Source organism: Misgurnus anguillicaudatus, chromosome 15 (genome assembly GCF_027580225.2).
Source record: "Misgurnus anguillicaudatus chromosome 15, ASM2758022v2, whole genome shotgun sequence".
Taxonomy (NCBI): domain Eukaryota; kingdom Metazoa; phylum Chordata; class Actinopteri; order Cypriniformes; family Cobitidae; genus Misgurnus; species Misgurnus anguillicaudatus.
This window is the reverse complement of record NC_073351.2, coordinates 24,381,199-24,396,164: the sequence shown is the minus strand read 5'-3', so window position 1 is coordinate 24,396,164 and position 14,966 is coordinate 24,381,199. Positions and strand designations below refer to the sequence as shown.

At 39.9% G+C, this 14,966-nt stretch overlaps 1 protein-coding gene across 5 annotated transcripts in view; it reads left to right on the top strand.

Moving 5' to 3' along the window:
• The window catches only part of znf423 (zinc finger protein 423), a 176,564-nt gene that overhangs the window by 44,958 nt on the left and 116,640 nt on the right, over positions 1–14,966 (top strand). For 2 of the 5 annotated variants that reach the window (XM_055173688.2, XM_055173689.2), the window contains exon 3: positions 10,978–11,181. The exons of the other annotated variants lie outside the window; for them this stretch is intronic. In XM_055173688.2, coding sequence (XP_055029663.2) covers positions 10,978–11,181 — 204 coding nt within the window. The remainder of the gene's footprint in view (positions 1–10,977; positions 11,182–14,966) is intronic. 5 annotated transcript variants of the gene reach the window in all.

Here is a 14,966-nt window from a genome sequence, read left to right as displayed (position 1 = left end):
CTTATAGATCAGGCCAGGTCACACTAGGGTGAAGAGACACTTACTCCACAAGACGAAGCGAGACACAAGATTGGGTTCACGAGAAAGAGACGAGACAAGATTTCAAGAAATCCTTAAAGATGCAGTGTGTAAATTTTAATGGCATCTAGTGGTGAGGTTGCGAACTGCAACCAATGGCTTAGTTCACGGCTCACCCCTCGCTTTTGAAACACATAGAGAAGCTACGGTAGCCGCCACCGGACAAACATTTCATGTAAAAACTTAGTAAAAAAAATTTCCTTTAAGGGCTTCTGTAGAAAAATGGCAGCACAAAATGGCAACTTCCATGTAAGGGGACCCTCGGTGTATGTAGATAAAAGGTCTTGTTCTAAGGTAATAAACACATAACGGTTCATTATTAAAGGTCTTTATACACCCCTGATAATATAGTTTTGTATATTATTTTGCATTTCTGTCAAAAGATCCTTCTAAACATTACACACTGCACCTTTAATGATACAGTATTTGAATGGAAAATAGTCTTTTATTCAGCTGCAATCACATAAACTAATCTAGGACCGTCACTAACAATTATTTTGGTAATTGATAATGAAGTAAGTTGATATTTTTATGTAATAAAAATAGATTCAAGTAAGCAATAAGCTTTAATGAAATACTTTAAAACTAAATTTCACAATAATTTCCGCACTCCCACATCATCCAAGATGTTCATTTCTTTCTTTCCTCAGTTAAAAAAAAAATTAAGGTTTGAGAAGAAAACATTCCAGGTTTTTCTCCATATAGTGCACTTCAATGGGGTATAATGATTGAAGGTCCAAATTGCATGTTTAATGCAGCTTCAAAAGGCTCTACGTGATCCCAGCCAAAGAATTAGGGTCTAGTTTAGCGAAACGATCTGTCATTTTATATATTTATATTTATATATGTACACTTTATAACTACAAATCTACAGGATTTCACAGACAGGGTTACATATTTGCACTAGAATGCACTGTACTCATTGAAAACAGGTACTTTTCATTGACATGATTTAGTGGATTTAGGGCCTGATACATAAAAGCAACTACATTTATATTATTTGGCAAGTTGGCATGATTATCAGCCACTGCTTGTTAAAGTTGTAAGATTACTTGTGACTATACGGGACTGTCGCTAAGACTTACTTGGACAAAACTATAATGTGTATGCATCGCTGTAGGACCTTAGTGGGCCCCTCTCGTCCCAGAGACCACTATGAAATCTCATATACGCGAATGGTATGAAGGGGTGCAAGTTTATCTTGTTTGAAGGTGCTGGGGCTGTGGAGTCTATATTAAACCTGGATCACACCTCTTCTCGCTGTTCAACATCATTAATGTTTTCCATCAGAGAGAGCGTCTGTGCCAGTTTTCAGGGACAGCATGAGAGATGGATTTCGACAGGTAGGCTGTGTTCATGTGATGAGATCAGACATCCCTAATCGAGCTCAGAGCAGCACTACAATTTCTTTGGTGTCTCCGACTAATGCAGCCTTGATCTGGTTTACATTTGGCTGCGTCTGGTTTGAATGTGTGTCTATGCGTGTGTGTTTTTGTGGTGTAGTTGAAAGACAACGTTGTGCTTTAGATGTTTTTAGGAAAAAAGGACTGAGGTCTTGTTGAAGTTGGAGATGATATTTTTCCAGTGTGGCTGGTGCTTTTGTTGTGTTGTGTGTGTGTGTGTGCTTATGTGTTTGTGTGCGTGTTACATAATAGTCCTGTAGTGATATATTATATATTTATAAAAAATTGTTTGTATATATACACTACTGTTCAGAAGTTTTGAAACACTTACTCATTATTTATTTATATTTTTCTCACATTTTAGAACAATAGTACAGTAAACTTATAAAATACAATTGTGACTAAAAGACAAACTATAATCAAAGCTATATTATATTTTATCATCTTCAAAGTAGTCACCCTTTGCCTAGAATTTGCTAAATTATACTCTTAGCATTTTATCACAGTTTTTTGAGGTCTCACCGTGGGTTGCTTTTAAAAAAGTAAATTTCAATATTGGCTGTTTTTTCTTCATTATTTGGTCATCCATTTCAAAAATATTTTTGTATATTTTGTATATATTTTTGTATATTTTTGTTTTCTATTAAAATAAATTCCAGCCTGATCTCACGAATTTCCGTGGGATAGTCACGGAATTTTTTGCTAATTTTTCCGTAGTATTCTCACGGATCTCCGCATTTTTCTGTGGCCTTGCTACAGACTGTCTTTTTCCGTGGCATTCTTACGTATTGGTTACTCAACAGTTTTGTCCTATTTTCTTACCATTGTCGCTTCGGTTTAGGGTTAGATTTACATGAAATGACATCCTTACCCAAACCCAACTCTAACACCAACACCAGGCGACAGTTGTTTAAAGTTTAGAAAATATAAAATAATGAATCAGGAAAAATAGTATAAACCAATAGTTAAAGTGACATACTAACGCAAACACCAAATCTAACCCTAAACCGAAGCGAAAATTGTTTGAAAATAGGAAAAAGCAGTTGAGTAACCAATCCGTGAGAAATGCCACGGAAAAATGAAAAAAAAATTCCGTGACTATCCCATGCAACTTTGTGAGATCACGTTCATAAATTAATATGTTTGCACAATTATTTTTTGTCTGCAAAAGTAACTTCGAACATAAATATAAAAAAAAATTTGTGTGTGAACACACAGACCTTTACTTATTTTTGTGTCTAGCATCAAAAGTTGTGTCTTTAAACATTAAGTTTTATTATTTTATTTGTTTTTATTCGTTAACGTGCAAATATGAGCTCATGCCTGGATTTCCACCTTTTATTGCTTTTAAAATAACATACATTAAATACATTACACTGAATTTAAACACACTGTCCAGCACAGCTAAGGGCAGACACACAGGCGGAAAGGGAGACGGAGCATTAAGGGTTCTGGCTGTAAAGAGAGTTCCCTAGTTAAAGTCTCAAAACGTTTTAGCCGATCTGCTGAGTTGCCGTGTTCGCAAATCGAAACCCGCAAAGCAAATTTTTTTATTGCAGCATTTAATGCACTTTTGATATTTAACATTACTGAGCATTGTGGGCATTCATATGGTTTCTAGAAGATGCTGGAGACCTCGGGACCTGCCGCATCTTCGACTGTAGATCCTTTGACGCTTTGTAATTTTGTGTTCTTCCCCTCGTGCGCAAGATGCCTTGCGGTGTCCATTAAGGGCAGTGTCACACCAACGCTAATTATTTCCCGCTCTCTCATGATGGAGGCTGCGCCACACTTAAAAAAAACACACATATCAACCTAACTAGGGGTAATTAGCAGGTCCCTGTAAGGCGGGGCTCTGCTCGGCAACATGACTGCTCTGTGGATTCTGCTAATTCACTTCTCCTCATCTAATTACCCCACACAAACATGGCTGTTTGTCTTTCCTGAGAGAGAAAGTGTTGGGGTTGGGGGAGAAAGGGGGGGGGGGGTTGGTAACTTGGCGATTGTAGCAGCCCCCCTCAACCACCACCATTACCCACACACTCGACCTGAGGCTCATCTCGATATAAAACAAACAACCTTACGTAATATAAAAAGTAAAAGGGCTATTAGTGCGACTTTGAATAGTATACAATATCATTAAAGAGAAACAGTCATTAATATATAATGATAAACTGTGCTCAAAGTAGAGCATCAGTCAGACTGTATCAGAAGTGCACAGGCTTTAGAAAAAGTTGGCAAAGCTTTATGCATAATTTTTTTCTTCCTTTTGAATATGCAATCTACCATTTTTGAATAGTTGCCACCCCCAGGGACTACATTTAATGACTGCAACTCTCAAGCACCATTGGACTATTTTATTATATATGAATATAAATATACGCTCTGTTACAGAGGGCCACAGCTGTTTTTGAGGCACAGATTTGAGTTAAACCATACATATCTTTTCGAATTGCAGCTGCCTTAAAATATATTTATATATTTTATAATATATATTTATTATATCTGACCCAGTCTGTGTAACTCCACCTTAAAAAAATACCTGATTTTTTTGTGATTTGCTGTTTTATTTAAAATCATTTTGTGAAAATATAACCATGTTATCTTTAAAGAGAACCAATGGTCCGATTCACATGTTTACATTTCTTTGGTGTGTAAGTGTGTATTAGTACATGTTAACGGTATGCAAAAGGTACATATCGATTAGGGGTGGGCGATATGACCAAAATCTTCTATCACGATAGGATTCATTTTATATCATGATAACGATATGTATCACGGTAGAGTTTTTTATGTTTTAATAAGGTTTAAATCTTTAATACCGTAGAAATGTTCATAATTCTCACAAAAAAACATATACAAGCATAGAAAGAAGATAAAAACAAACAAAACTCAAGCTCTCTGAAGATAAACAGTCAATGATATAAGAATGATAATAAATAATTATGCATGTATGTATAGGCCTATATATATTTTTATTTAAGGTAGAAAAGTGATTTAATCAGGAGCAGTGAGAGATTTTCTCTCAATACTCTTTGATTCACACAGGTGCAAAATTAGGTAACTTTCCCTTTAAGACCAAAGCCCGGATTCAATACACTTTTACACATGCGCTTTCTCTTTTAGCTGTTTACTTTCTCTTAAGACCTGGTCGTGTTTATGAGGAGGCTTGCAAAGACGGGAATTTTGACGCATATGTGTATTTAAGGCCGATAAAGCGGGAAAAATGCTCACGAGCTTAATGAGCAGCGGTCGCACGACTTGCGCGCTCCTCACAGACAGAAAGAGCAGCGGTTGCGTGACTTGTCCGCTCCTGACACACAGAAAGAACGCACGCATACAGATCTGTTGTCTGTGTTTCAATGGCTTAAAATAACTTGTTTTAAAACTGCAGTGCTGAAATTCGTGTACAAACGTTACGTTTTCGCGATCACGTGCATTGGAGCGTGACGTGGGCACGTAACCTTGATAGAAACGATAATCCATGTCTACCGGTTTATCGCCCACCCCTAATATTGATGACGCAAGTTATCATCTCCAACGTAAATCTCTTTTCTTGGACTACAACAAACACACGGATTGTAGGCAACAGTTTACTTCCTGGGATTGGTGATGTAGCCAAGACCGACATTATCATAATTCCTCCCGCTTGGACTCACAGCCTGTAAGTTAACTCCTGTCAGCATTGCATTGTGACCGAATCTTTCAAACATGGTAAGGAGCGTCACATTTCCAGATGACGTCAGAGTATTCAGACCAATCACAACATACAGATTAGCTGGTCAATCAGGGACACAGCACTTTTCAAATCTTGCGTTTCAGGAAAAGAGTGAAATCTGGAGCTACAAAAATGTACGGTTTTTAAACGGTAAATGAACGTTGTTTTTGAGCAATGAAATAGGTGCTCTTTAATATTGACTGAGTAAGGTCATGTCAGAGATTGAATTCAATCTTTGATGCTCCTGATCTCATAATAAGATTGAGACTTTAATCTGGATTTTACAGACAGAGTCACAAATAATTTTATTTTATATTGTGCGACTTTTGTATTGATAGATAAAGTAGAAGGGGAAAATTCATTTTTTTGTATTAAATTTCGACAATTCATTTCTATCTGTCTGTGTGTGTTGGGTGTGTGTTTACTACACTACCCTAACTTACTACTAATAAAATACTCTCTTTATTACACAAACTAAGGTGCGATGAGAAGAGTTTGCCACCTGGAATGTCTCCAAAAGTCTCCAAAGGTGTGCATGTGTTTGTCATCAACATATCAAGGTTGTGATTTTCAAATACTGCTGTGTATCCCTTTTACCCTGATAAATGAAGCCTTCAGTCAAGTTTGCCACATTGCTCTCTGCTAACCCTCAACAACACACACTCATTGTGTTTCTTTGGATTGTTTCTCACCTAGCCCTTTCACAGTGGAGAGGAGCATGGGTCCTGTTGCGAGTTGCCGTGTGTTTGTGTGTGTATCTGTTCTCCACCTCTAGGACAATGAAGGGACACAGCAGCTCATTTAAACGGCTACAGGCCACCTGAAGCACAACATTACAAAAATATTAAACACTGTGTTATATCGCTAACACATTTCTACTACATTTGCGGGCTTGGTTCCCACAGACTTGTGTTTCACGCAATGCTAGCTTGACAGCTATTACGGTAATGAAACAAAAATAGCCGTCAGGAGTTGCGCTTGCTGTAGATATATGTTAGCGGCATATGGAGCAGAGTGGAGCACTAAGAATATATCAGTTGTTTTTTTATTCTTAAAAATCATTAGTCTCTTTGCACGGCACTCTTCACCGCCCTGATATCATTGAGCTTGACCGTGCCACAGTAAGTCTGTGCTTAACAACACAGCGTGCGACTTCAGAACGTTTCCACTAAGCCTTGTTTGTCTTGACCTCGAGTCACTTCGGCAGGCGTTGCGTGCATGTAAACTAGGGATGCACCGATAGGATTTTTTTGGACCGATACCGATTTAAACAGACAACTTCTGGCCGATACCGATTGCTACTTCAAAAAAAGTTGGACTTCTTTTCCCCCACTAAAGTGCAGTCTGTTTCTTTTATTGTTCAAGACATTTGAGCCAGCTCAACAAAGGTTTTTTGTCGGTGCTTAAGTATAGTGCACACCAGAACATTAAATAATTTAAATTGAACAACAGACATGCAATTCATTGCCTTTATGCTGTTAATTAATAAACAATTGGTATCAGGCTTTCTCGTGCTATTGCCGATATGCCGATGGTTTCAAATTCATCAAAAATCGGCCGATAAATATCACCGGCCGATACATCGGTGCATCACTAAACTAAACACATGCACTTGTAAGTTTTGTAGCTAGTTGACGTAAAAAATTTGACAGAATTACAATGTACTCTCTTCATTGTTTCTTTTATGGGAAATGTAACACAAATATCATACACTACGCATATTTTGTCCAATCAGTTGCTGTCTAAAATGATAATTCTCTCACTAATGCACAGAAAAACAATCCACATTCGTCTAGGGAATTTGTCGTCCTGAAATTCACAATACAATCCTAATAGCTCTTGACAAGAGGGTTCCGATGAAGCGCTAAATATTTCAAAACGCGAAAGCAGCCCACTTCCCGCTTCACATCTATCAGTCTCCCTTTACACTTCCCCTACGACACGTCGTGTTTACGTGTGCGTTTCGCTTGTACGTGTTTGTCAAGGCCACGGTCGGAGGTGGGAAGACTCGCTGCTGAGGTGTGTGATGCGTGCGTATCAATCTTCCACTGCAGCGAGAGAAATGGAGCCCTGTAATGATGGTGGCCCTGCACTCTAATGGAGTGTGTTCTAGAGGGCCCCCTCCAGAGACTCCCCTCCCCACTTCCCTCCTGAGAGGGCATACGCTTACCGGAAAGGAGGGGGAGCGAGCGGCGGTGATGAAAGAAACATGCAAAAAGAGGAATGGGGAGGTAAAAGAAGGATGGGAGAGTTTAATAGGTAGGTTATTGGCGCAAAGGGGTTTGCCGGCCACTTTCATCCTCGCCTCTGCCCCCTCCCTGTGCTTATGACTGGAGAGATGGAGGGATGGAGAAAGAGGAGTGCAGAGGAGAGAGGTAGAGAAAAAGGTCCCTTCCTGCTCCTCCCTCGTTGCCATGGTAGCAGGTTGTGCTGGCATGTGCCTTAGTTGGCAGCGCCTCTACCTCTGGCATGAGGGTACCTGGGGGAATCAGTGTGTGTGTGCGTGATTGAGTGAGGAAAGGTAGGGAGTGTTCAAGGGTTACCGCCACCATCCATTTTCCCCGAGATTAGAAGCTCTCATGGATGAAATAGTGTAGTTAATGCACCTTTTGTGTGTTTGCGAGCGCGTGTGTATGTGTGTAACCGCTGCTCAGGGCTCTATCGGTGTAGTGTCAGTTAGGGGCCGTTCTCTTCCCTGTCCAGACGGCGTTCTCACCACTGGACAGATGGCCGTACCCCTCCTACCCCCAGCCCTGCCCACACCACCCTGCAAACCACCATGACGCCCCCACCTTCACCCCCACCTCACCAACCCTCAGCTCTGATGGGGGCGAAATAAACTAGAGCACCTCAACGCTTCCTTATCCAAATGCCCCTCTAGATACCACGAACTCCACACACACATACAGACCTCTAATTTCACCCCCCCTCATCCGAGCCCATCTCCACCTGCAGTCCGAGCTGGGCCAAAGCCCAAAGTGAGACCCTGGCTCTCCTCCGGCCGGTCTCCGATCCGCAGGCCCCATTAGCGTCGGCTGCTGCAGAGCGGCGTAATGCAGCGCCAGGCCTGGCCAAATTAGAGCTGATCAGAATGTGTGCGGCGCAGGAATGGCCACCTCCTGCTTCTCTCTGATTGCACAAGTCCAGGATGATTAGACAGGATGTTAAGCCCGGGGGAGCCGGTGAGGAGCCCTCCCTTTCTCTGGCCTCCACTTCCTCCTCTCTTTTCCCGCTCCCTCTGCCCTCATGTTTCCTCCTTTTTTCCCTGCTCTTTTGATTCTCCTCTTGTAATTGCCTTGTTGTCGTAGTTTTTCACGATGTAAGTGAGGTTGTGCACCTAAAAATGCTAATTCTGTTAGCATTTACATCCAAAGCTGTATCACTTTTTTATCTGTGGAACACAAGCGAAGGTTATTTATTTAGAAAACTACTTTGAAAGTGGAGGACTGAGGATGACAAATATGAACGTTATCTGTAGCTATATCATAACTTAACCAATCCTTCTGCACATCTCAATTGCCATTTACTTTAATACGAAGATTCTTTTAAAAATCTTGGACAGGCATGAGGGGGACCAAATTGATAGCGACAGAGTTGTCATTTTTGGGTGAACCATCCCTTTAATTTTGTCCTATCAATGTCTCCTTGCTCTAATTCTGTCTCAGGATATCTCACATTTTGTATGTCGTCTTGTCTCTCTCCACCCTTTCTTTTTCTCTCTCACTCAATCTTGCTCTTTCCTCCCCTTTCCTCCGGTCTCGTGTGTAGTCCTTTCAGCGTAGAGCCTTTAATGTGATAATAAGGTGTGAAAATGGAGCCACAATGGCGGAAGGAGGATTGCAGTGGCAGATTTCTGCACTGGTCCTTACTGTGTGCCACGAGCGACTGGGTGGCTTATGCCCAAGCGGCTCTTGAAGCCTCGGGCACCTCTCTTGCACTGTATTCAAGCAGCTCACCGAAGCTTTGATGTAGTTTTGACTTAGACTAGACACACTTAAGCTGGGCTTTAAACTGAGAGGCTAATTTTTAAGTTCTTTTGGCCTTGTACACACTAAAAACTTTCGGGAGTAACAACCGCATTTAAATGTGGGAGTGAATCCCCTTAATGTTCGTTACATGTCTGTATGGAACAAGACTCACTCTCGAAAATGTGATCCATATCAACGTTCTGCCTTCTCGCGTGCTTATCACTCACAGCTTTGACCAAAATAATTGAACAGCGTTAAGTTTTGCAATAAACCTCCATCTTGACGTTGTCCATTGTACGCATTTTTAAGGCTGCTTGCAGTGTTGCCAGGTCCTCATCTTTTTTGTACTTACATACCGTTTTGGTGCATAACCGTTAAAGCAACACTAAAGAGTTTTTTTTTTACCTTAAAATAACGTTTCCAAAAAAGTTTCAGTCATTCATCCACTCGAAACAGGGTGAACGGCACTTTCACATTGCTTTGCACCCTCTATCGGCCAAAACCGCACTAAAGAAGTTTCCAACCGTCGGGTCGCCGTCCTGTAGTTCGAGTGAAAACTACAAAAACTTGCTTTACAGCAGACCTACAATCCAATCAGAGCCAGCTATGCTGCAGTAGGCTAAATTATTTACGACAGTGGTAATGGACAATTCCGCTTCTAACCTGTAGGGGGAGCAAAGAGCAAAAACTCTTTAGTGTTGCTTTAAGGTTTTGACTCATGAAGCGATCAAGATTTTGGTGTTAATAAAGTGTGATGGTGCCGGTCCCAATATTTTGATCTTTGAGATAAAGCATTTGGATTTATTTCGGTTTATTATTGGATTTTTCTTGTTCGCTGTTTTTTCCTGCAAGATCTGGCAACCCTAGTTCGCAAACGCTCATGCCTCTGTCATTTTTTGCACCGCGCCTACAGAAGAATTTTTCACCTTCTAGGCATTTATTTTTTCAGAAGAGAGACCTGTCATGTCCATGATGCATGTTAACTTTATTAACTATTAATTGTTAACTTCAGGTATGTACACATTATGCAGAGTTTCTGTAAATGCGGTTGTTATTACCTGCATTTTGCGGGAGTTAATTCGGTTGTAGAATGCGGTTATCAGTCCCGTAAATTACTGAATTGTGTCTGTACATAACAGGATTAAGAATTAAAAGGTGAACTGACAACCGAATTAATATGCTGTGTGTACGGACCTTTTACAGTTGTTACGAAATGTATGCGATAAGCAGTTTTCTTTCCCGTGTTGCCATATTTCCTTTCGAAATTGGAGGTTTGGGATGGTCAGATTAAAGAGTTTACACAGCAACGTATTAGTAAGTGTTACAGCAATAAACCATGATTTTGCTACTTGATAATTGACTGCAGGTGGTATTAGTCAGGAAGATATTCTTGTTTGTGAAAGCATTCAGTCAATGTAGTGCAGTATGAGTCATCAATATTTCTAGTGCAATGCTGGAAACAAAAGGCTGCATGTTGTAAATATACATATTTGTTAAAAGTGAATTTGCAAAATTTTTACGATCAACTATAATTTTTTTATGAGGTCTTGAGAAGTGCGGCCCTCTAATGGATTTGTTGTTGTTAGATACAGTTTAGTATTTTTACAATTTTTTTATATCGATTTTTTTTATATTAAAATTTAGACTTTCCTGCAAACATTTGCTAAGGCTCTCAATTATCACGTATATAAAATACGATGCACAACAGTCATGAGATAATTACAGTTGATTTAGCTGTCGATAGCAAACTCTTATTCTCATATCTTGGCATCTTTCTCTCTTTGGTGTGTGTGTGTGTGTGTATGCACAGATGCGACCCTATCAGAGCGAGACTCAGATCGAAAGGAGAGCAGGGCGGCAGGAGAGGATGGAGAACAGAGTGTGACGAGTCATGATGAGAGGGTGGGCGAGGAGGATCTAGATGATGACTCTATCTTCACCTGTGACAACTGCCAACAGGACTTTGAGTGCCTGGCAGACCTGACCGAGCATCGTACCAACCACTGCCCAGCAGGTTTGTGTGTTTGTGTCTCTGTGTGTGTGTGTGTTTCTGTCTTCCGCTATCCTTAAAGGTGCCATTTATAAGTCGACTTTGTAGGTTTGTGGCTGAAAGGCATGTCTTTCCGACATCAGGCTCACAAAATTGGTAGCAAATTGATTGTATTGTAGTATCCGGTTCGTGCAATGGCAGACAAAAAAAATTTACTGGAAAATAATCATAATTTTTTTTAATTCCATGTGGTGTGGGGAGGGATGACGCACGGCGGCTTTAATTTCTTATTCCTGAGAAAATGAAATTGGTTGGTGGCGGAAGTTGGTTTTTCGAGGCTGTGAGGTTAGTCCGAGGCCGCTGGCTGTTCTGGAGTCAGTTTGCTCCCCTGGGAGACTGGTGTTTTAATGCTAACACGCGGTACACGCACACAATAGCCGTTATTACAATCGCTGTAATTAATGAAACGCTGAAAGCGGCCCTGCAGGGGCATCTGCTTCCTAGCAGATTAATCAAGGGCCTCTCTTTAACAAGCATAAAAACTGAGAAGAGGAGGAGAAAGAGAGAGAACACATGTAGTTCCAAATCAATCTTATGCTTATGTATGTTTTTTAATAATCTTGTGGTGTCTTTTCAGTTGTATGACATGTGATTATCATACTGTAGCAGTACACATGTGTTTCTGGGGGGACATATGTGTGACCCACATCCCTTAAGCTTTCTTGACTGTATACAAAGTAATGAACCTTGGATTTTAGAGGCAATCTTAACTCCAGAGTCATCAGTGTACTACGTGTGTACTACTCTTTAGGGGGTTGCCCACCGGATGCGCAGCTCAGCGCCGCGCCGAGACGCGTCTAGGACAACTCTGAGGTATCATAAACCGGAAGTGCACATTAAATAGCGCGAGCTTAGTCAGAAAGTGTCTACTTTAAAATGCAAAATATACGTTAGCAGCCAAGGTTAATCGTTAATGATTTGGGACAAATATGATGTTATTTAATCTTAAACTATGTGAGTGGCGCTCTATGGCCCGACAGGGATTTAAGCAACTTCCTGAGTCAAAGCTGGGCGCCATGGACAGGCGCCACCTGTCGGCTCCGGTGTGCATATACTCATCGAAAACAATGTGTTTGTTTTGAAAGGGGCAAGAGAGTGAAATTTAAAAATGTGACCCTGTCTGTGAAATCCAGGCTATAGTCTCATAATTTAATTTAATTGATATTTAAGATATCACGGTTACATTTTCACAGAAATCTTTACATTATGTAGAGTGATTTTATCTAGAAAATCAAAAAACATGACTTGATTTCACAGATGGAGTCACAAATGCAATTCCTTGTGGTGAGCGGGTTTGAGATTGCCAAATAATTTGGGGATAGGACTGTGGGATTGGGCAAATTGCAAACCTATTTATTATTATTATTATTATTATTAATTAATGTATTTTGGCCATATTTCATAATTTGTTTACACTTAATTTAGATGGGTTGCCTTATGGTTGACTATAAATAGCTCTGCTAGAGATGCATTGATATAAAAATTTTCAACCGATACAAATAGCTGCTTATTCAGACTGATATCTGCCGATATCGATAGTTTGGAGGTTATATTAACTTGCATTAACGAATTTCTGAATGTTTTCATTCCTATAATGACCAATGATATTGAACATTAAACAATATCAGTTAAGTAATAGTGATGTTTCTAAACCCGATTTTCACGATTTTCTAAACCCAGAGCTCAAATTCATTGCAATACCCTGTGCTCTTTTAATTGGGAGGATATATCGACTATGACTATTGTCTGTTTTTTAACGGTTGATAGTGTGTAAACGCGCTTTTATCGACCGATAACGATTATTGGCCGATATATTTGTGCATCTCTAAACTCTGCATCTACATGTCAACAAACTCTGAGTATTAGTTGTGTTATATGCTACGTACGCACCAAACGCGGGGCACCGCGTTACTCGCACTAGATTACTCGCTAGATTTAACTTTGTCTCATGCAAAATTTTCGCTCGAGTTGAAAATTTTTAACTTGGGCAAAGACACGTTTGAGGCGAATAGCACGTGTTTTCGCGGCAAATGCACCGCCCATATTGCATCATTCGCATCGCCCCACGAGAGGACACATCTGATTGCGTCTTTGCATTGACTTTGTATGTAATCTACTCGTTGAATTTGCGTCTGGTGTGAACCCACAGTTAGTAGACTTTTAGTAGTAGGGGTTAAGGTAAGTAAAATAAATTGATAAAAGTCTACTTTATAGCAGGACTATCAATATTAATTGATATCCATAATTATATATATATATATTATTTTATTATTTTATTGTATCATTTACTGGCAGGTCATTATCATTTAATGTTTTATAAAATGCCCAAATTCTTCTCCCATATTGTATAAATGCAAAAAGCCCAGTAAATCAAACAACCCACTGTCAAATACTTTCAAGTTCTGGATGGACTCCTGGGATCTGGTCTAGTGGGTGAGAGAGTAGCATACTGATGGTGACTTCATCAGATAAGGGACAAACACACGCCATTTTGTCCATGTGTGCGAGTGTGTGTGAGTGTCAGGGAGGCCATGTTGTGGAGAGCGGTGGATGGTTCCCATGGCCCTTAGGAGAGTCTGGCCAATATCAGCACACCAGCAGAAGGCTCATAAAGCCACTCTATCAATTTACAGTTATTATTATGACCGCATGCCCGTCAGTGCAGGAATATTCGCTCTCAATTCAAGCACAGCCACGCCATGCCACGAAATGAAATTTTTCTATTCCCTTAACAGAAGGACACCTGGCTATAGAATTACACCTGGAAATCCTGTCTCATGTTTGTGTTTGCCTGTGTGTGCGCGTGTTTGAGTGTGCCTACCTCATATTTACGCACTTGTTTTTGGCTTTCAACAATAATATAACCTGTAATATGGTTGCTACCGGTCCCTGTCACCATTGTGTTTCTACATCTGATCAGTCACTAGTCTATTTTTCCTATCTTTCCTCGCTGCCATTGATTGCTGCTAATATGAGTTTCATAGGAGATAATATTAGAGAGCAAGAATGTCTGACTTTATTCTTCCAAATGTCTTTGCATTAGCATGGCATTACTGTTTCTGTGTCCTACCTCCTACAGTACTGTATTTCTTAATGCCTTTATATTTTTTAACTAATGATGCTGATAGTGGGGTCAAAATGTCATTTTTCAACATTATATAATTTAAACCTAGCAATCTAATATTTTAGAACATTTAATAAAATTATAATGGATAAACTGCCTTAGCCCATTTCCATATTTGTAGCACTGAGCATGCTACTGCAGCCAAAGTGGTTTTCTTAATTCTGTTGATGCTGTTTTCTCAAAGCATGCTGGGATACTGAGCATCAGTTTGTGTCAGCTTGAGCAATTTAAGTGCATGGTAATTTAAGATAAATTCAAGTTGTTAATAAAATAGATTTGTAATGGATTTGGGAAAATGTAAAAAAGAAACATTTAGACTTTAGGATCCTGTTGTACTGTATGTTTTTTAGTTGATGCCTCAAAAAGTAGAAAAAATGGCATGTTTGTGTTTTAGAAAGTTCTACATTTTTAGAAACGTCTACATTCATCTCCTTATTTTTGGTTTGGTTCTTTTGACCCTGCGCCCCAAAACATGTCTGTTTACAGGATTACAGTCACATTTATTGGCACTGTGGTTTGCATAAGCGAGCGTGTTTACATGAGATGCTTGGATGCCTTAATGTTGTCCGTGTGTTTTTATATTTGTGTGTTTGTGTTGGGTCATGAGTGTAGATTAGCGTTCGTG